This window comes from Poecilia latipinna, unplaced genomic scaffold, assembly GCF_001443285.1.
Source record: "Poecilia latipinna isolate Pla-1442-1.1 unplaced genomic scaffold, P_latipinna-1.0 Scaffold1100, whole genome shotgun sequence".
Taxonomy (NCBI): domain Eukaryota; kingdom Metazoa; phylum Chordata; class Actinopteri; order Cyprinodontiformes; family Poeciliidae; genus Poecilia; species Poecilia latipinna.
Window position 1 is genome coordinate 243,249 of NW_015113716.1, and position 22,903 is coordinate 266,151.

The 22,903-nt window shown below is 41.8% G+C and overlaps 1 protein-coding gene across 1 annotated transcript in view; it reads right to left on the reverse strand.

The window, feature by feature from the left end:
- usp43b (ubiquitin specific peptidase 43b) overlaps window positions 1-22,622 on the reverse strand; it is a 100,580-nt gene extending 77,958 nt beyond the window's left edge. The window contains exons 1-2 of the mRNA XM_015052296.1: window positions 21,690-22,622; window positions 11,374-11,520 (exon numbers count right to left, since the gene is read on the reverse strand). Of these exons, the coding sequence (XP_014907782.1) occupies window positions 11,374-11,520; window positions 21,690-22,325 (783 nt within the window). The 5' untranslated portion in view covers window positions 22,326-22,622. The remainder of the gene's footprint in view (window positions 1-11,373; window positions 11,521-21,689) is intronic.
- Between the last annotated feature and the right edge of the window lie 281 nt (window positions 22,623-22,903).

A 22,903-nucleotide genomic window follows, 5' to 3' on the forward strand; every position in this document is an offset into this window, starting at 1 on the left:
TCAAATGTTTATTTTTGGAAAATTGAACAAGCAAGTACTATTTGTTCTTCCACTTCTCACATATGCATTACTTTGTGTTGGTCCATCATAAAATATATTGAAATTTGTTGTGACTTGGGACACACGATCCACGTTTTTTCACTTCTGATGCCGATATTTGAGGTTCAGTATCGGCCGATACCGATCCGATACAGAAAAGCGCTGAATTGACAAAAATGTTTTCTTTTTCTTTTTTTAAATGCAGACGTAAATGTACTGAATTACTAATGTATTTGATAACTCTGAACCAGTGCAGCACATTTAAATACACCAATAGCTTTACAAGCTTCCCTCATGTTACATCAGCAACCAAATGTGTAAAAACAACTAAAGTAAAATAAACAGGGGTGAAACTAGGGGGGTACGGTCGGGTACTGCGTACCCCTAAAAGATTTAGCGGGGGTACGCAGTACCTGCAAGAGAGGGGAGCAGCTGTCAGCTGTAGAAAATCAACGGGTTCACTGTGCAGCCGTGAGTTCACCCACTAATCAGCCATGACTGATTAGTTTTTCAAGAACAATCTAAAACACGACTTAATCAGTTAATAAATAACTTTTTTCCCATTTCATATTGTTTCTGAACTGTTCATGCTTTACTACAGCAGCGGTGAAACACGTCGATCGCTGAAGGTTTTGAGTCGATCTCAGATCTCAGGTGACAAACTGAACGTCGCCAGGAGGCTGAGACCAGCACGTCCTCCTCTGACTGGCTTAAAACGTTCATAACTTTATTAAAGAACAACAACATCAAAAAATAAAAAAATAAACAAAACGTGCTCAAATAAATGACCCAACAGCAATAATAATCTCAGTGATTATTGTTTCAACAAGGTGTTGCGCAAGTCTGTGCGTTTCGGTTCCATGCCAAAATAACTAGCAGAGCAGGAGTTTAAAATTAACTAATCAACCATCTCTGTGTTCAGGGTGGCTTATTAATGATAAATAAATTAATTAATAAATAAAAACTGAAAACCTAATATCGTATCGGACTGAATGTTTTTAATGTAATCTCTGGTCAGCTTGTTGAGCGCAGGCGGGTGCCATGGCAACGGGTGTGCTTAAATGACAAAGTGTGACTGAGAATAAAAAGGTGCGAGTGGTTTAGAGTTGATCACCTGTTCGGGATGTTTTACCTTTGTTTACCTTTGCTGTGGCTCTTTACAGCCACTGTAGCTTCTGAACGTTCAATAAACGACAAACTTGGACTAATTACCTCGTTCGTCTGTGAGTATACCTCATTGACAACAAACATCAAACACGGTAAATATGTTTCATTAAGTGTTTAACAAACAAATGTATTCTACCGCGATAATTATGTGAAATTAAATTAATTGTCTAATTTAAAAAAGAAAGTTTTATTGCTCTCTGACATCTTGCTTTGAGCTCAGAGTCTGAGAGGCTTTTCCTCTATCAAACAATTTTTTTGCTTCTTATTTAGTGGAAATATTGATGTTGATGAGATTTTCTCCAAAATGATAACCTTTTTCAACCTCTACAGCTCCACTGTTAAAAATGAGAATCCAACATTCACAAATGACAGTGAAATAAAATCCAGTCCAACATCTGGTTTGAGGTGATTCGTCTGGAACCTGTTGGAGGAAAAATATCCCAACTTCAGAAGATGTGCTTTTAACTTAACAGAGCTCTGTGGTTCCTCCTATCAGTATGAGAGTCAGGGTGAGGAGGCATCATGTTAGGAAGATGAAGTGGAAGCTGCAGGATCTTCAGAACAAACAGGTCATGATGCTAGGCTACTGATTATCCCTCTGTCTGGACAGAGGATCAATATAACCAGTTTAAAAGCTAAAATGAATGGTTATATGCCAGACATGGAAAACTGGGATGCACTCCATGCTATGATGTTCAGAATTTAGGTTTCATGGCATCTCAAGGTGTCGACATTGCAGCCAGTGGGCTGAGGGAGGAAATACAGCTTTACTTTGTAGCAATTCAAGAGCTACCCAGCTTTTATCGCTTCGCAAAAAATTAATCATCACAGAAACTCCAAAACAGACAAAGAAGCAATATATATACTTTTGTCATAGTACCCCCCCAAAATTTAAAACTACTTTCACCCCTGAGTGTACCATTCTCAAATGAGTTCCTTTTCGCCAGCGGCCTCCACAGTAGTAAAAGGTAAAGAAGTGGTATGATAGTAAAGTCATCAAGAAACTACTGCTAAGTTGTTTCAGTGTGAAAACAGACCTTGTCTGAAAGCAACATTTTCAATAAAACCTTCTATTCTTTCATAAGCTGGACGCTCATGATCTGAAGTCTGTGTTTGCTATACACCTAAAGTAGATTACTCATGGGTTGCAAGTCATTCATATCGCTGCACTGCATGTTTTCTTAATATTGTGTGGCCTTGCTCTACATACAACCACCAGATCTCCGTAAAACAGCCACTATTGATATGTGGGCCAACAGCCACAAAAATATGGAGCAGTTTGGAAAGTAAAACTGTTCGTAATAAATTGGCCATGCGGTTGTAGGTTTATGTCTGGAAAACGCTGGTGCCTGCACTTTGGTAGAACTTAACTTATTCTTGTCTTTCTTATAATTTCTAGTCCTCTCAAAATGCAAGTCATCACCAATTTTTGGGTTTCTTCCAGGATTAAAAGAAGACCGAGAGAAGCGTGAAAGTGGCTACTACTCCCTTGGGAGGGCAGCTGGTGCCCGTTTTACTGAAAAAAGCCCTCCCACGCCTTTCCGCCATTTTGAAAGAGGACATCCCATCTTTAGTCACAGAAACATTGAGCCAAAAGACACCATCCCCTTCAGAAATCCCAATCTTGGTGTTGCCTCAGAAAGGCCGATACCAGAAGTGTTCAATGAGGACCTTACTGTGGAAATTCCTCCCCCGGACCCTTATGAGGTTGCCATTGAAGTTGAAGCACAAGTTGGGCCTCGATCTCCCAGTCCTACTCCTTTTAAGATTGCGGAGTCCCTGGCCTCAACCGGTCGAAAGGGTTTAAGTCGAACAAATCCTCTGAGTAACGTCTCTTCCTATCAACAGTCAGGGCGATATGATTCCTCAAGGCAAGGCTCAGCTCTTCAATCTCGCTCTTCATCCCCCTCACGTGAAAACTTGCAGTTAAGACACAGTGAGTCCAGCAGCATTCTGAGCAGAACAACTTTTGATAGTGGTGGTCGGACTCAAACACCAATGCAAGGATCACGAAGCTCCTTACAAGGTGTCCATGCTCAACGTTTTGAGTCAGGAACTCTACCAAGAAACTTCAAATCATTTGCTTCTTCTCTCAAGTCCCAGTCCAGTACCGTTTCTGATTTTCGGAGTGCCTTAAAGAAGACGGAAGCAAATAGTTCTTCAGCAGGACTAGGTAGTGACAAAAGGAGCTCATCACCTTTGAGGAGGGAATATAATTCTTCGGTCCAAATGTCTCGCAGCACCGACGTAACCACTAGTTCAACACATCATACTTTCTCCCCATCTAGAACTTATGATCGTTTTCAGGAGAGTCGTGCATCCTCGCCGCCTAGGAGAAACTTCAACTCCTCAAGCCAGTCTCTCCGAAAATCTGAATCAATCACATCCCTAAATGATCGTAGTCACCATCGACACAATGGTTCTCCAGTATCTTCCCCACCGCCAAGGAGAAATTTCAACTCCTCAAGCCAGTCCCTCCTTCATAAATCTGAATCAATCACATCCCTGAATGAGCATAGTCACAGGAGACGCAGTGGCTCTCCAGTATCTACATTGCAACCAGGGAGAAATTTCAACTACTCAAACCAGTCCTTGCGTAAATCTGAATCAATCACATCCCTAAATGACCGTAGCTACCATCAACGTAGTAGTTCCCCAGTTACTTCTATGCCACAGAGGAAAAATTTTGCCTCACCAAACCAGTCCTTCCTTCGTAAATCTGAATCCATTACATCTCTCAATGATCGTCACCACCATGGTCGCTGTGGCTCCCCAGTAAGAGAAGGCTATGGGATAGAAGGACAGGCTCAGCTGTGCAACCCAACGACTAGAAACGAACTGGATGGTCAAGAGTGTGAAGTCTCCACTGTAACTTTGTCTAGACATGATTCTGACAGACCAAGACAGTCCATACTTCGAAAGACTGAGACAAGCGGTAGTCGGTGCTTAGGCAGCCGCTCTTCATCTCCTTCTAGGAGAGCTCATGAAACCTTTGCTCAAGGAAGGGGACACAGTGATGGCTCATTAAATGGCCATGTTCATAAAAATCGTAACTCCTCACCTTCAAGGCAAAACTTTGATGCTCCTTCTCAGTCTCAACGACATAAAACGGAGTTTACCACCTCTGTCAGAAGCCGTGATGCCAACAGTTCTTTGGCTTTGAGGGGAAGCTATGATGTTTCTGATTATCACTCATCTGGAAATATGCGAACTGGCAGCTCATTTAACAGCAAGAATCTGCACACCAGCCGCTCCCCCTCTCCTTCAAGAAAAGGCAATATTGATCCCCCAGGCTACATGATCCTCAGAAGTGCCACCAAAGGAGACTCCAGTGTTTCATTTAAGAGCAAAAACACGAATAATGAAACAAAATATGACTCCCGTTCTTCATCAAACTCGTGGCGTGGATCTACACATTCAATCCGCAGCTCCTCTGTATCTCGATCTGCCTCACCATCTAGACAAACCACAAGTAACAACAGAGCTGCCTACGTTACTTTGGAAACATCCAGAACCTCTGGCAGCATGAGATCTAGGGCTGGTAGACATGGCCATGACGATCACCATCCCCCTCCTCATGACAAGAGGTCCTCTCGCCATGCACGGAGCCCCTCTCCTCCACCGCAGATGCACATTCAGACACACACCTCCTCGCAAAGCTCCATGGAGTCTTCTGAGTCAGGCCGGATCTCTGTGGGATCAACAGGACGGAACGGGGAGGAGTACGCTGCGATGGCTGACCTGCCAAAGGTCAAAATGATCCATCAGAAGGAGGGGCCGGGCCACATGGGACGGCCACAGAGTCATCAGCCTGTCCGAAGACAGGAACTGTTTAAACCAGCCAGGTCAGGCTCACACTACACACAGAGATGAAAGATAAACAGTTTGTGTTTAATTCTTGTAGGGCATAGGGTCACCACATTTCTGAGCCAAACTGCAGCTAGCTTTACTTTCACTCCACCTTTCATATCTTATGTGCTTGTGCCATTTCAGCCACTCCCTGAGCAGGCATCCCTCCATAGAGTGGGACGATCCTGGCGATGTGGATAAAGACTGGCACTATGGGGGCAGTGGATATCTATCTCGAGCTCATTCCACCACATCACTGCAGGTAGGCTGCTTGTGGGCGATGCGAGTTATATTAAGGGATGAAAAGACTAGTTTGTTACAGTACCTTACAAAAGTATCCATGTCCCTTGTACATGTTAACATGGGTCATGTTACAAACACAAACTGAAATGCATTTTATTGGGATTTTATGGCATAACCAACTTAAAGCAGCACATGGATCCAATCTAGAAGGAAAATTAGATGCAATTCAAAAGTTTTACATGTTGAAATCTCTAAAGTGTTTGGTACATTTGTATTCAGCCCCCTTTTGTAACCTAGAAACAATCCATTGGTGTTATGTCATAAAACAATATCCCAAATCGGAAGAGTTTGCCTTTTACAGAAAGGTAGTGAGAAGGGTTACTGCCTGCCATGAAGGGGACGCATGCAAATATGTGTGGTGTTGAAAACTAACCCTGCGCATCACCCTGAACACACCAACCCCTCAGTGACAAATCATGCTGTGGGGATGCGTTTCTTTGGAAGCCACAGTAAAAGCTGGTTAAAGTTAATGATAAGCTGAATGGACCTAAATAAAGAGCAATGCTGGAAGAAAACTTGCTAGAGAATTCAAAAGACTTTGGACTAGTGTTACAGTCAACACCGCATAACTCAAAATCGAATAAAGGCCAGACCATTTTCATAACCATTACTGTAATCACAATAATGGAGTTGTTGCTGCAAACATTTCAAAGTTTTAAGCTACTGATCGGGAAGGCTCCAGACTCATTGGTTGCACTGCTACAACCCAAACTTTCATGTTAGCAAACCCTCAGCTACATACCTGTTGTTCAGGCTAGTCATAAGTTAAACAGACGAACCAGATAACTCCGAAGAGTGTACACATCTAGCTGAACGTTACTGACTCTGTATTAGCTGCAGGCAGAGTGAGTGGGGATGATAGGTGAACACCTGATGATCTTTCTTTCTGTGTGTTGTACAAAGGAATGTACATTTAAACTGGAGTCTCTTGTTTCTTAATCCCAGTGTAGGCACATGGTGGCAGCACTGACACTTTCAAAGTAAAAAAAACTTTTGCATTTGAATGCAGGCAGTAATGTCACAGTAAGTTGCTTTAAAAAAATATATGCTGTAGCCAGTGTCTGTGGCTGGTCACTGGAGGAATTCATAGCACAACATGTCCAATCTGTAATAGGATGTATGAATACTTTAGTGAGCCTCAGTCCAGCAGGAGAAAAGTGGATGCCACTGGTTTTGGAATAAGGTTTTGAACCCCACGGTGTAATGCGTCCTCCCTTTTGCTCAACATAATCCACAGCAGTGCAACTGAACTTGAGCATTGTTATTTCCACCCCCACCCCCCCACTCACACCCCCCAAAGTGTGTTAATGCTTAATCCCATATGCCTGAGAACGTAGAGCTGTGTGATGACTTTCTGTGTTTGTTTGGTCAGACATTGATTATTTTTGTAACTACAAGCCGCTCTTATCCAGAGATCAGGCAGTCCCACGGCAGATGAGGGCTGTTCGTGGAAAAGTAATCACAGATCGGAAGAAATGCAGGTAGGTGCTACGGCCCGTATGTTGAAAGTTAATGTCTGTGTCACCTCTGTTGAAGCATACAAACAGTTAAGTATTTTTTTTTCTTTGTCACTAATTGTTGTTATGCATGAAATAATCTAGGACATTATTTTGCCTTCTGGCTTGTTTAAGTACACATCTTTCTGCAATATTCACTCATGGTCTTGCATATCTGTATTTATTTTTAGATTTACTTGCTACTTTAATTCGTATATACGTTCATGTTATGCTCCTGTTTAGCAGCTGTTTGTTGTGCGTCTATAGGCCTTACCTACACCCTACAGTCATTTCATAAGACTGAGTTTTGTCAGTTGTGGTCTGCTGGGGCATGTGTTGAAATTCCTGAAATGAAACCAGTAGCTACAGAGGGTGGATTTTGGAGGGGGGGAGTGCTACTTCAATTCCAAGCTTAGGCTATCAGGAAACTGTGGCTTGGTCTGTTATGTGCGTGTGAAAAGAGATGATTACTGATTGTCCTTGTCAGGAAGATGTATTGCTGTTGTGAAGACTGCTAGTTGAACATATTTTCTTGCAGTGATAAGGGTTTTTATTAGTAGACTTCATCTGGATTAAAACATTATAAGACTTGGTGCCCTCTCAAATTCTCCTCCCCCCCACATGAGGGTCCCTCTAATCCATTTCTCACAGATACAACACTGAGGTCTGCGTGTTTTCTTAAACGAGCATTGCGGATCCGCCCAGGAAGTGGCAGACAGGGCAGAGACAGAGAGCAGCGAGTAACGACGCATTGAGCTGAAGGCAGGATCTCTACCCCGCGTATCAGAAACTTTAGACATGGTTCCTTCTGAATTGGAGCATTTAATCCACATTTAGCGGGACAAATTCGCCCCTTTCTCTCAGACCGCGGCCAGTATCGTCGTGGGAAGATTACGGCACTTTGGCTGGAGTAAAAAATGTGGATGAATGGCGGGGTTTTATCTGAATTTGCGTAACGTGCGTGAGACAGTAAGGTGCTTTCTGCACGAGAGGCTTAGCTGAGACGAGAAAGTTTTTCTCGTGAGGATTAAACACATTTCCGTCTTTATTTTTTATTTTTTTAACTTTCTGGATCCTGCTATCATGACGGTAAGTTGTACCCTCCTAAAACAAGTCTATGTTTAAAGTAGTTTGTGTTTTCCTGTCTATCTTTCCTTCCTGAATTAATATAAATGAAACAAACGTTTGCTGTGCAGTTAGCCGTGTTTAGCTAACTTTTATAAAACGTTGGTGCTCTTTTAGCTTCTTGTAGCTAGCTGCTTTTTCTGGTAATCATTGGATTAACGTAGAGGGGTGTGTTCAAAGTTTATCGAAGTGGGTTTTTATTTTCTTACGGCTCAGTTTGAGTGGCGGGGGCAAAATACTTTTGTTTCTCTTTCCTTTATTTACCCTCCATTTGTTTACAGTAGCGGGACGTTTATTAGCCGTCAGCACGTACAGTCTGACAGCATTCACGACCAGCTGTGACACATGCTCCGTGTTTTCCTCTGGCCTTTAGGAGTGGGTGGTGGGGACTTCGCCCCTTCTCCGTTTCGTACCTTTGTAGCTTTGAGCGTTACGAACCCAACATTTTTGTGTACGAAATGAAGCCGTCTGCCGCTGATCGTTTATGCTAGATATGTCAGTAAGATTCTCAACAGACTTGTAGGTCAAATCAAGAGCATATATTTGATAAGCTAACAGCATCTTTGAAATCTAATATTTTTCGGTAAGCTAATTGGTATTAATATACATTAAAACCATTTTAAAGGAGTGACTCAAATCTGAATGTTCAACAGAAACGTATATTCCCAGATGTTCCTCTGCAGCCCTGAACACAAAATCCAACATGGCGGCTACATGTTAAAATGCAGTACATAACAGTTTATTTCCACTTCTGACAGTTTGCGTTTTTTATTAAATGTTCATAAGCATGAATATATCTGTCTGTGAACATACTCCTTTCGGTCTTGTAGAGACAAGAGAATAACATTTTTGTGATTTGAAATAAGTCCGACCTTCGTTCAGCTTTATACTTGTTTGGAAAATAGTCATTTAGTCATCGATTATCATGATTGTAGCTAGCATTACTAACATCGATCCCAGCCAGCATGCCTAGGTGGGCCCCATGTGGGGACAAGGAGGGCAGACTATATGGGTCCCATATGGGTTTGTCCGCGGGTTCCACGATGGCCCCACATGGGTTTGCCCATGTAGGGCCACAGCCCACATGGGTGCTAGGACAAACCCATATGGGACCCATATAGTCTGCCCTCCTTGTTCCCACATGGGGCCCACCTAGGCATGCTGGCTGGGGATCTCCATCTGTACCCACTGTAGTTAGCAATCCTTGTCTTAACCGTGAGATTTTGAAAAGCCTAACATTTCATAATGCCTTCAAAAAGATAAAATGGAGTAAATTTACTGTCATACTCTAGCTTCCTGTTACCAGCTGTGATCTTCTCTTGTAGCACGCCTCTGTAGAAAATGGTTTCCTTTTAACAACCGTCTTGCACCTGTAAAACCGAGAAAGCTAACTTTTAAATCTTATTAGAGTAGCTACTTCCATGTGAAACTTTTGACTTTGGTAAACGAAAAGATGATTTCTTAGTAAATCTCTTAAAAGAAATCCACTAATACTTCTTGACCTACTGGCAAACATTAACACAGTTCATGAAATGTGTTCCCAACTTTGACAAGTAGCAGAAAATATAAAAAAATTGACAGTAAAACATCACACTCATCATCAGCCACCCTGAACAGGCGTCAATAGGCCTGTCACAATAACGCATTTTGCTGAACGATGAATTGCCCCTGAAGTTATTGCGATAAATTATAATAATGTTGTTTTGAGACCTTTTTCCAAGTAATAGAATGACAATGGCAAAATAATGCAAAAACACATCATCATAAAGCTCAATAAACTTTAAACTCTTATGAATATTTAACACTGGAACTGGAAGACATTTTAAATATCCAAAGTTGATGAACAAAAAAACAAACACCAGGAATAATTAACTTTTTAGAAAATAATATACAATTAAATTACATTAATAAGCGACAGACTTGCTTGGTTGTGGATTAAGAAAAGGGGCAAATTGACCTGGAAGTAAAACATGACAGGAATCTTGTAAAAAAACAACAGACCAACATAACAATTTAGTGAAATCCAGAGTGATTGTTATGATGAGCTGTTGTTTCTCTAGTACCAATATGTTTTCCGCTCAGTTGTGGAAACCCGATAAGCCGCTTTTTAAAAAAAAAAAAAAAAATGGTAATCAAGAAGTATTGCCTCTCTGACCCGCAGTAATCCAGGAACTGTCATCACAATGAGCGTTCATTTGGATCCTCCTGTTCTCATTGTGCTCAGAGGTAACCTATTTAGCCGAGCCTTCAGGACAAAGCGGCCGAGACAATACTCCTTTATAGTGACAGGATAGAGGGGTCAGGAAGAGTGCATGACGTCTCTGTAAGCTGGAGTTATTTTTCCGACCCGTTTTCCTCCTGCACGCACATGACCATTGGAAGCGTTGAAGGAGGAAGCATATTTTAGGAATAACCCCCATCTGCTTCCTGACCCGGCATGTAGGCAAGTACAGACTAATCGTGAAATAAATTTATGATGAACGTTGACGCGTCATGAGTTGCACCTGTTTGTAGTTTCATTTTATTGCTGAGAGAGAGAGAGCGTGCACAAAAACATTTTCGTTTGTGTAGCTCAGGTTTCCTTGAGCGTTTTTTGCCCTGCAGCTGTTTTGCTGCCATTGTGACTCACTCAGTCTAAAAAGTTCACAAATATCACCAAGGCATATGATGATGAGGAAAACATTGTATTTGATTAAACCAACCCAAAAATAATGGGGAACTGTTTTTTTTTTTTTTTTNAAACTGACAAAAAACAATAGGCTGACTCTCTTAGTCAAACATGTAAAAATAAAGTGCAACAAACTTTCTTTCAAATGATTCACAAAGTGAAATCAAGAATTCTGATTATGATGTAAAATAAATCATGAAGAATGATGAGAACAAAGCATAGAACTAGATTGAATAGACATGCTCTTCTGGCTCAGGCACAGTCACCAATACCTGATCTAGAATTTCTTTTCAATATCAGGACCGATACAGATATTGATAATGGATCGGTGCGTATCCAGCTGTAACGTGACAGAATGTGAACCAGTTTAATGCGTATCGCTGTATAGAAGGTTAAAGATGAGGGAATATTTTAATTCACCTTCAAAAACATTCACTGAACGCTAAAAGCAACGAAGTCTTTGAAGACTTTCCCTTTGTAAACATGAACCGACTCTCCCACAAGGCTGATTGATGCAACGTCTGGAACAAACCAGAGTTTGTCATCTATTATGTAATGAAACAAAATCTCATGAACAATCAGTCATTAGTTTTCCTCAATGTTCCTAATTATTTTAATGGTTTTCTAAGGCATGAAAGCTTAATTACATGTGTGTTTCCCCAACGTGACGGGTTCCCATGGCTACCGGTACTGTGTGGCCCCCGCAGGCTCCTGCTGGAGTCTTACCTTCTCAGGAGTTTTGGTCTTGTTGTTGTTGTTGTGCGACACCAGTATGACGTCTTCGTGGACGCGATCCAACAGCCACAGGAGGAATTCCAGGGCGTCGTGCTGGGAGTTGCCACGAAACTGGGACCCGTACTTGGACACGACCGTCTGAGGGGAGAAAGTGAGGCGTGAGGACGCTGAAAACTTTGTGTACATCTGATGAACTGCAGTACGACTGACAGTGCGGCAGCTTCTTGATTAATTTATGTTTCCTCAGCTTCAGGGTTTTACCTACAGAAGGCAAAATGATAAAATAAATTACCTTTTTAAAGTAAATATAAGCCTCAAATTTCTTTTCATTTTGTGATTTTACAAAAAAAAAAGACACAAATGCCATAGTCAGTAAGGTGAAAACAAAATAATGCAAGGTTTTTAAGATTTTTTTTTTCAAACTCCTTTTACTCTGATGTCCCTAAATAATAATAAAATCCAGCTGGCATCAGAAATCTGTTAAGACAGGCAGGATTCATTTAGAAAACAATGTCCTGAAACTTAGAACATCTCATGAACAACTAATGGAACAACTAAACAGTCTCTAGGAAATGGTCAACCAAAATATACAAATCAATTAAGGAGAGTTTCAAACCATAGGTTCAGGTGCGGTGGTAACTCTGGAGGAGCTGCAGATAAACAGCTAAATTAGCCAGACACTCAACTCTCGTCTTTGAAGAAGAGTGGCAAGAAGAAAACCGTTGTTTAAAGAGAGCTACAAGTCCCATTATAAGTTTGCCACAAGCCAGAGGAAACAACAAACAGACAGGAAAAGACACTTTGAACTGATGATACCAAAATGTATCGTAATCCTCAGCTCCTCAAATGGCAGCTTGAACTCATTTCCAAGAGGCCCAGACCAAAGATTTGCTAGAAAAAAAAATAAATAAATAAATAAATAAATTGTTTTTTGCTAACCTTCAGAAATTCCTACAAAAATATAAATTCCTACAATAGGAAGGATCATGAATGCAACGCTTGGTGACAAAGTCGGAACTCGGAGCTGGGTTTGCCAACGCAAGCGAGTTGAGAGCGTTCCAGTTAATGCTGTCGGAAAAGTTAGGATTTCAACATGGCGGCGCCCGTTGACGACGTTCGCAGTACCTCTTACGGACGTTGTTTTAAGCTTTACTTTCCATAAGCGAATGCCATTTTTAATTTGTTTGGTTTAGAGTTGAAAGGTGCTACATTATGTAACATTAACTTTAGACGCACTCTTATGAATGTGTCTTCTAAAACAAACAGGTTTCTGTTCATGTAGGGAGCGGCCATATTGAAAGTCGGCCTTGCAAGTAGACAGTAGTAGTCCGACTTCCCAGGAGGAAGTCAGACTTGTGTTCCGGTTGATTTTCTTAACTGGGAATTCCTGGCTACAAACACGACGCACCATAAAACACAAGCTCGCTTGATTCATGTCAACATGTCTTTACCGACATCCGTACGTAAAAATGGTCGATGAAAACTTTGCGTTTCACTTCTTGGAGTGACAAGTAGTTATTTATTTTAACATTACATCCAAATTTAAAACCGCTGTACTTAATTTCCGATGATAAGGTGGCATAGTTTAGCTTTAGCTCACCTTTCATCTTGTACAGACATTGTCTGGTGCAGTGACATTTCTGGGTTAGAAAATCCAAACGTAATTGAATAAACCTGGCCTAGACACAGAGCGCTGCAATACATGGAGCAAAACGGCTGCTGCGCATCATTATAAGTACACCTTCCCTAAAGAGAAACATGATTGTGACAAAGACTGGAGCCAAGGTTCAGATCGACGACCCTGAACATACAAGTAGAGCTAAAATCGAATGAGCATACTCATGTAACTAAATGAAATGATTTCCAGTTATTCAACATTTAATAGAACATTTAATAATAAAAATACACCAAACAGCAGATTGAGGACTACTTAAGCTCTCGAACTGTGTAACGTGACTTTAAATGTAAATTAACTTAATTAGGTGAGGAATTAGCCTCACCAACCTCAGATGACAGATTGGTGAAGCAGAGAGATTAAGTTTGACAGAACAGCGGGCAGAATTCACTAATGTGCAACATGATGTACGGTGGACGCCGTCTGACGGATTGTCAATTGAAAGTTTGGTTCAAGATCCGACTTAGGCAAACGGCTAAAGCACGGCGCTGAAAACAGAGGAGGCTTCAACGAAACAGGGAGATCAGCCGTGCTGACCGGCTCAAAGGAGAGATAAAAATTCAGTCACATTCGTATCTAGTTGAAAGCGAAGCCTGAACACCATCTTTGAAGCGTTGCCAAGACGTGGACAAGAGGAAGATGCAGATAAACTCCAGCAGGAGCGATAAGGTGTTATCGCTCACACGCATCTTCTGATCCCGACTTAAAAGGCGAGCTTCCCTCGCTTGATACGACTCGTGGAAGTGAAAAACGCCGCCGTCGTACCGTCAATCTGGACAATGTTTCAGAGATACGTCAGTCGGAAAATATGAAAAGGTGATATTCAGAGCTGTTAGTCATGGCTCTGCGGAGATAAAACCACTTCTGTTATCACAACTCTGACAGACCCGGGCTGTTTCCTGCTTTAGAGGTGTACCGCAGTTTTTAAAGTCATGGTTTTACAAAATTAGAAAATCCTCCCACCCCCTTTAGCATTCCTGTGGTTTACATTTATTTTGAATTCGATGCAGAGGAAAGCGAAGCATTTCTTCAGTCATGTGTTTCACAGAGGGGCGTTTGTTTCCCTACCGCCCACTTGGGATGTGAGTCAGCTGTGTATGGTGTTGTAAAGTTAGAATATGTAACTTTTATGAACATTTTTTTTACACATTTGTCAAAACTGTTCCTATGTTGTAACAGTATAGTATTAAGCAAATAATCTGTGAGGAATTTATTTTTTTTTTTTTAAATCAAGCTCTCTCGCCTTTTCCCAACTAGAAACAACCAATCACAGCCAGGAGGCGGGGCTTAGCGCTGTCAATCACCCTCTGCTCATGCTAGTTAGCGTAGCTAAATATGATTTTCCTCTAAAAGGTAAGCTGTTTTTCTGTCATTAGCAGAAAAACAGCAATCTCATGCAGAGAGTACATGAGATTGATTGACAGCGCTAAGACCCTCCTCCTGGCTCTGATTGGTTGTTTTCAATTACGAATGGTGACAGTTTTGACAAATATGTAAAACAAACTTTTAAAAATAATAATACATGTTGCATACTGCAGCTTTAATAAACTTGCGTGATCCACTTTGGTTTTCAGTTTTATATTTTGTATTCTCTCACTACCAGCCCAGTGCTTCTCTAGTATTTGAACTGTTCTGAGCTTTACTCGTTGGTTCTTTGGTGCTCTGTCGAATGACAGTTTTCCCAGCTGCCTGTGTTAAACTTTTGTTGATATTCAGTCATTTCCAATCATTCTCCCCCCAGTAACTCAGCCCATGCTCCCCTTCAGCTCCTCCGCATTCACTTAATTAGTCTCACCTATCCTTTGTGGCGATAATTACTCCCTCCTCGAGCATACAGCGGATTCCCAGCATCAGCGGTAATTCGGGGGCCACAGCTGCCCGCTAATGGCTGAAACCCCTGACTTGAAGCCCCCCCCCCCCCCCCCCCAAAAAAACACTTAAAACTGCCTGTACTTAGTTGAAAAAGCAAACGCACCTCAATATGCATTGATATGTGCTGCTGAAAGCGTCTCAGCACAAAGTCAGCCTTTCATCCTCTGAAGAATGTTTCTGGGATTAAAGGACTAATGTCACAGCAACATCTAGAGAACTCATCCATGCGTTTATCTTTAGTCACTTTCATTACTGCAACAGTGTCTTAAAAAATAGTAGTAAAAAATTCAATCAGACAGCTGCAGCTGATCCAGAGTAACACCAGTTAGGTGGAGCACATAACACCAGTTCTAAGGTCCTTCCACAAAGATTAAACTTTAAAATACTGCTGTTAGCGGATAAATCTTCTGGTTCTGGTCCGCTCTGCATTCCCAAAATCAGAACCAAACATAGAGAAGCAGGATTTAGTTTCTATGCACCACAAGTCTGAAACAAACTTCCAGAAAACTGCAAAACTGCCAAAACACTGACTCTCTTTAAATCAAGGCTAAAAACCCACATGTTTAGAGCTGCCTTTGATTCACAATAAGTGGAACATTGGTCAATATATTTAATGTACATTTGTTTGATAATGTTTACTGATGGTTTCATAATTAGTTACTGTACTTTGAACTCCCTTGTTGCTGAAATGTGCTTACAAATAAATTTGACTTACTATAAAATCTGCAGACCTCTTGGCCAACTAGTGCCAAAGAAAAACCGAATTCCGCTTCTGAATTGGTTGCTTAGCAACCGTGGGGGTGATTACATGGCGCCCAAAGCAGCATTGAATCTGGGTATTTCTGCTACTCAATCTGCATCATCTTCCGGTATTTAAGATATAATCTATGAAAAAATAAATCTGTCAATAGGTGAATTTTCCACAAATAATCTGGAGTTCTGTTGCACAGAAAAGATTGCAAATAGGCAGGAATCCAACAGTTTGAGGATCTTTTTTAAAATCCTATTGTGATTCAAATTTAGAAATACTTTTATTTTCCTCCTTTTATATTTTTATAGACTTAAATTGCTGTTTTGATACTATAACTGAACAAAGACATCTTATAATCTCATCTAACTTTTAAATTTTGGGTGTAAGCACGAATGCTTTAACCTGACAAACACTCTGAGCCAGCCCTGGTTAAAGCCATGACACACTCAGCCTTGTGATAGCTAGCGCCTGCAGGCCGTGATCTAAGCTCACCTGCAGCAGCTCTGCAGCCAGTCATTACAGCAGAGCAATAACAGTGATTACCATCAGCTCCTGGAAGGTGACAATTGTTTGAGCGATATAATTACGGCGGTGGAAAAGCCAATGAGTATTTTATTACCGTCTGAGGCAGAACGGTCACTCTGTGATGCCTGTAACCATTTAGCACAAGTCGGGGAAGAAAAGAGCCTTTTTCTTTTATACGTTTAACATTAAGTATTTAAATCAGCTACCAGCGACTAGGTGAGTGCAGAAGCTGTTACCTTTGCTTTTATGCTCAGCCACCTGCTGTAATAGTATAACATTTTGTTTAGTCATCAGCAGTCTCTTATTTTCAATTGACTTGTTAACTAAAGGCCAAGTACTCAAAGTCATGCAATTTAGCATATGCAAAATACGAAAAAAATTTAAATACATTTTAATTTTAAAGGGGCAGTGTCATGTAAAAATCTAAATTTTTTAGCTAATAATGAAAAACACACTGAGAGTTGCTTTGATTCTTTTGTGTATGTTTGAGAAATCCGTTAATCTCTGCCACTTCCCTCACTCTGCTCCTTCAGACTAGCCAGCAGCACTTAGCAAACACCTGGTGGAGCTGAGAATCAGCAGAGCTAAAACGAGTTACTTCTCAGTGAAACGTTGGTAAAAATGTTGTTAAAGGGTTAATTCATAGAGGAACCATGTTGTGACGACTTTCTGAAGGCGGAGTTTCAGAAAGAGCAGCAGGTTTTAAAGACACAGAGGCCCAATTTCAAGGTGTTAAATTATGACGGTCATATTTGATAGATACAATATTTTTAAAACACCTGAAGATAACAGTTACTTGACTGTGCTATGAAATGGTACTGTGTCTTTAAAACACATGACACTGCCCCTCTAAGACATCTTAACATCAGCGAGAAGATGGCAGGCTATCGTCATAGCTGCAATTCTAGCATGACGTCTGGAAACATTTACCCATTCCTTTTTGCAAAACAACTCAAGGTCATTCAGACTGAATGAAGAGACAGAGATTGAAAAAGGAGCTGAAAAAGCAAATGAGGTGGATTAGCAGTGTTTGCTAACAACAAATGGTTTCATTCAAGATGTGTTACAGTCGATTACTGTCTCCGCTGCCTGGTCGTTGAGCTGTTAGCATGTGATGAAGCTGCCATACAGCAAACGTGTCTTCATACAGAAACCTCTTCATGTTTGTTGGAAGACCGACTACGAACAGAAATCTTTCCTTTCACAGCAGTACCATCCACAACAACTCTATGTAGGTACTATTAGCATCCAAGTATCTTCAATGTTCAATATCCCCCCTTTGGGATCAATAAAGTATGTTTTTTTTTTTGACCTGAAATTAAATTAGCAAGTTGGTTATTTTTCCTTGTGTTGTGTTTTTCATGCAGGTCCAAGTGTTCAGTTTTGGTTTCATTCGACTGAAGTTCCTTCTGTTTAACTTATCAGGGCACAAACACCAAAGAACCGAAAGGAACATTCATTCAGACACATTTCCAAAGTTTCTACAGGGAATATTTTTCCTATGTTATTTTACTTTGTGGTACTTTGTTATGCCACTAGATCAGTCGCTCAAACTGCGTGTGAACAACTTTTATTTGCCGTTTTGTGAGCTCAAAGCGTACAGTTAGCTTACCAAAAGATTGCATTTTAAAATAATAATAGATAACTGGTTTAAAACCGGGTCACTCGAAAGAGAAGCCGAAGATATGGGTGGAAAGAAAACATCGCCAGGACTACTTATATTTAATTTTGCTTTGGGACAGACAACATATTTTTGAATTTGACAGGAGGAATACTTTTCAATACTGGGTGAGCAGTGCTGCGCCCCACGCTGACTAACTTCATCTGAATGCCTGAAGTAAAAATTATTTAGACGTAAAAGTTTGTCATTCTCATGACAATATGTGAAAAAGCTTTAAGGCGTGTGAGTGCTTTAGCCAAGCGCCGCAGTAACGCTGCAGGACTGAACACTTATTTAAGCCGCCTCCTGCCTTCCACCTGTGTTTTCCTTTAAAGCCTTGAGGTTCTGGAATGCGGTGAGGATAATAAGGATTTTTATTTTTCCTCAGCAGGAGGTACAACTTTGGAGGAGGCCCGTTTGAGAAACTACCAACGAAAGCGGGGGTGATTCTACACTTTACACACATACAGTCAAGTCAGTGAAATTCTAAACAGAGAGAAAGGGGAAAAAAAACTTGAATTAAGAGAAGCGGAAAAACATCCAGCGCCTTTTTCTTTTTCTTCTTTTTTTTTTTTCCCACGCTTCCAGGTCGAACTAGATCCTCAGTGAGTTAATCCGGCTGCTTTAGCTGAGCCTTTCCCAACCTCTGAAGGACGAAACACATGACTGCCGGAGGTTGGCGCGACTCACGGTTGTCCTAATGGAGTCAACAAATTAATAGACTAATTGAAACACACGCCGATCTCCTATTTGTAGAGCAATTTAAAAGCTTCGTGCCGGTTTAAGTTCCTGCAACCGGGAGCTAATTTATCCTCTCAAACTCAAGCCTCGGAGCTATCTGATCATTTTATAATCCTTCCTGCAGGCAGCTGTGGTGTTACTCAACAGGCAATTTCTGAGGACTCAGGCTGCACTAACTGGGGCCTCTCAACACTGCCAAGAACAACAGTGTGTGTGTGTGTGTGTGCATTACTGCAGGAAACATCTTATAAAGAGAAAAGCTCTTTTTGTTTGAACCTATTTGTTAATCTTGGTACGGTTCCCTTTGACTGCAGCGCTGAAGTGGATTGTGCAAGAAAAGAAGAAGAAGAAGAAGAAGGTAAAGATTCATTTGGCAACAGGAGGTCAGATTTGTAAGCTGGAGATGACAAAAGAGCAACTTTTAGAAGGAAAACCATATCAATTAAAATCGATTCTGCCTTTGATACCCTGACACGCCTTCGGTTGCCCCATCAGGTGAAATGTGATGTAATAATTCTTGCATAACCGGGGAAAGAAGGAGAGAGAAAGCTCAGCAGAAACGGTCAAATCACTCCCGGCGCCTATTCTTACGGGGTAATTAGCATTTCCAAGAATAAATCCATTGTTCATTTCTTTGTTCGCCCCACATTATCTACTTCTTGCCTTGAACCGGAGCTCCGAGTAAATCCAGAGCAAAAAAAAGAAAAAAAAAAAAAAGACTGCAGGCGGATAGATTCCAGCTCCCCGGCTTGAGGGAGCAAAGAATGATCTACATTGGGACACAAAGTTAGCAAAATACTCGATTAGCTTGTGGAGTGGAACTTTCTGCATACGGCCAAAGTTGGGTACTGACGTGCGAGTCTGCGACCCGCTGAACTCGTGGCCCCAGACTGCTGCGACGCTGAGCAGCAGCCTCATTATCACCTGGCAGGGAGGGGGACTGTCAAGTCACAGGCCAGCGCACTGCGGCAGGCAAATAGGTGCTATGCTATTATCCGAAACGCCTCGTGACAATAAAATAAGTCAGCGGCCCCCCGCTGGGCAGCATCCTTCTTTAATAACGTGCGATTATGTCTGACTGAGCAGAGAGCAGCTGTACTTAGAGGTAGAGCGGAGCCATTCACCCTACAGCAGGTGTTTGGTTAATGACGGCCACTGAGACTCTCCTCAGCGTTTCATTACCAGCTAATTATCACCTCTCCAGAACCTTCCACCACCGGCTCCGCCCGCCATCAACACTTTTCTCGGAGTTGCCCCTTTGTTTTGGCAACTCGAAATAAGATCCTGGTGTTTAATTTGATTGAAGTTATAAATACAGATTTTTGGGGAAACTCTCGAGAGCAGTCTTTCGACAGGTCCGTTTTCGCTCTCTCCTGCTAATTGAATTCAAAATCTTCGTGACATCAAGTTTTAAAAGTTGCACTTACAGGAATTTTACAGGAACTTATTATATGTGGGGGAAAAGTTGTTCTTTCAGTCACGATTTTTCAGTCTGTATACCGCAGTTCACGATTAATCGATAACTGATTATAAAGAATTTGAAACTATGCCATGGTAGAACATACTTACAAACAACTTGTTTTTATCTTCCATCTTAATTACAAAATGTAATTTTTTTTGACTTAAAAACTCATAAGTTGTTCTTTCATAAAATGTATTCTTTCGAGTCTGTACACTGTAGCTCACAATTGGTCAATTACTAAACCAGTTGACGATTATTTTAATAATCTATTCATCACAATTAATTGTTTCTGCCCTGTTCTGCTGTGGACATTTTACGGAAATACAGTATGAAAAAACATATGAAAACTGCTGGAATCTGTCTTATGAAAAAGCTTCCTAGTCATCTTGCGATTTTAAGAGACGGGGTCCATTCGACCCTGCATGTTTTTCATCCTGTATGGGGGGTTGGACTGACCTCACATGCCCTTTTATGAGGTTTTTTTGTGTGGTTTCAGGAACTGATTGTCTGACGGGACATCACCACTACTGCCTCCCTGATGTATGATCGCGACGTCTGCCGCTCTTCTCCTGAGTGACACGCTAAGACCGAGAGAGGTTTAAAGTAAAAATCACCTACTGCTCAGTTTTTTATTGTTTTTGGCCATTGTTATTATTAAGTGCTCCAGATTATGTAGAGTTGCAGGTTGCAGACACCTGCACTAAACTGACAAGTCAAAAAAAAAAAAAAAATGGTAGGCTTAATCTAAAGAGAAGCCAAGAGGCCAATGGTGACTCTGGAGGAACTGCAGCAATCCACAGCCCAGGCGGGAGCAAATATTTTGACTGGACAAACTACTAGTGTTGCAGTCAATAAATTTGAATTCCAGCAGGAAAACAACCCCACAGATAGAGCTATGATGTAAGGGTTTAGATCAGCTGTCTGGAACATTTCCAATCCGAACAGCCATTTCCCCCCTCGGTCCAGCTAAATAAAACTCAGAGACATTAATGTTACATGGCCCTTAATGAATGTCTACTATAGGATATCTGCTTCCTTTTTAAACAAAACACCATTTTATTTCCATTTTTGAGTTTAAAGCAAAAAAAGGGAAAAAAAAAAACTTTAGCCCAAAAGATTATACATACATTTTCTTATGTGGAAAATGGTGCAAAGAGAGTGGATAGCTTTGCGACTTAAATACAAGAAATAAACTGCATCTAAAGGAATATGACTGGTGATTTTTGGTGTCATTTTGTTGTGAGAATTACATTCAGTTACTCCATGAAAACACAGAGAAACTCCTGGAACCTGTATTTGTTATTAGAACTATATTTAACAGCATCAGTTGAATCTTTATCAGTTTTTGTCAGAGCCATTGCGGAAGATCTAAAGGGCCACTTGTGGCTCCGGAGCCTCAGGTTGTAGACCCCTGGTTTAAATCTAACTGAGCTAAAGCTATTTAAGAACAATAGGCAAGAAAAGACAGTCATGAAAATCTGGTGGAGAAATTACAGACTTTTGTGTTTGTTTGGTTTCTGGACATTACTTTATAGTTTAACCAAAAACAAGGGGGTAAACTTTAAGGTTAAGGAGGAGCCATCTATAACTCTATGTTTCAGTGGTGTTTAAGTTTGGATACCTTGAAGTTCACCGAGAGCTGTGGGGTGTACTCCAGAGTCCACAGAGCCCTCACCAGACCCGCCAGCTGCTCCGTAACTTCTCCCTTCACCGGCCGCCTCTCCTCAGCCCCCGGCCCGGTGCCTCTGCCCTGCCTCAGGTCCATCTTGTAGCGCTCCAGCCCCAGATACTCCGCCAGCAGGTCGGTGTTGCTCAGACACTGGACCACCGCGTTCAGGAAGCAGGTGTTCCCGTGGTTCTTCAGCCCCAGCACGCCCGGGACTTTGTCTCCATACTGGTACAGCAGCTTGTCTCTGCCGGCGCACAGAGACGAAGACGTACTCGGCGGGTGCTTCGCCGCGCGGTCCCAAACCGCCGCCACCACCGCCGCCGCTGGCGGCGCGTCCTCCCTGATCATCCCCGAGCTGGCGGTGAGGGTGCAAGGTGCGCCATCTCCGAACCCGCCGTCGTCGTCCTCCGCGTCCTGCGCGTCCCCGTCCCCGAAGTGGGTGAAAGTGCCCAAAGTTTTCATGATTTTGTTCACGAAGCTTCCCACGGACTTGAGCGATTTCTTTCGGAAAAGCTTCCCGGATTTGGTTTTCCTCTCTTTGCGCTTCTCCTCCTTCGTGTCCTCCTTGACTCTGCTTTGTTTCTCCATGACAGCGAGCCCCCCACCTCTCTCTCTACTCCGCCGTCGGTCCGTCCTGACGCCGATGATGGTCGTGCGAATGCAGACGCCGGGGTGTCATTTTTCTGCCGGTGTCCCGGTGCGCGGACGCGACACCTTCTCGGAATCCGGACGCGGCAGCGCGGCGCGGCGTTATTCCACAGCCCACTGACCCAAAACCTCCCTCATCCATCCCGACACTTACTCGAAGCGTTCATTCCGACTCTGGCGGCGCTGTCACAGGCAGTCCAGCTGCGGCGCCAACTTCTGCAGGAAAACACACACACACACACACACACACGCTGAGGCTGTGATTGCGTTGGGGCGGCTGTCTCCTCCCACTTTAAAACTACAGCGGAGATAAGAGATCCAGAATAGTCAATTTATGTTTCATTTATCTGTTTTTCGAAGATTCAGGATCCGTGCATGTTTTGGCAACTGGGATTTCTTGTAATAAATGAGAAATAATAATAATAATAATAATAATAATAATAATAATAAAACTTTAAAATACAAAAGGTTCCATTTAAATTCAAGTACATTTTTTCATATTTAAAATCAAAATCATA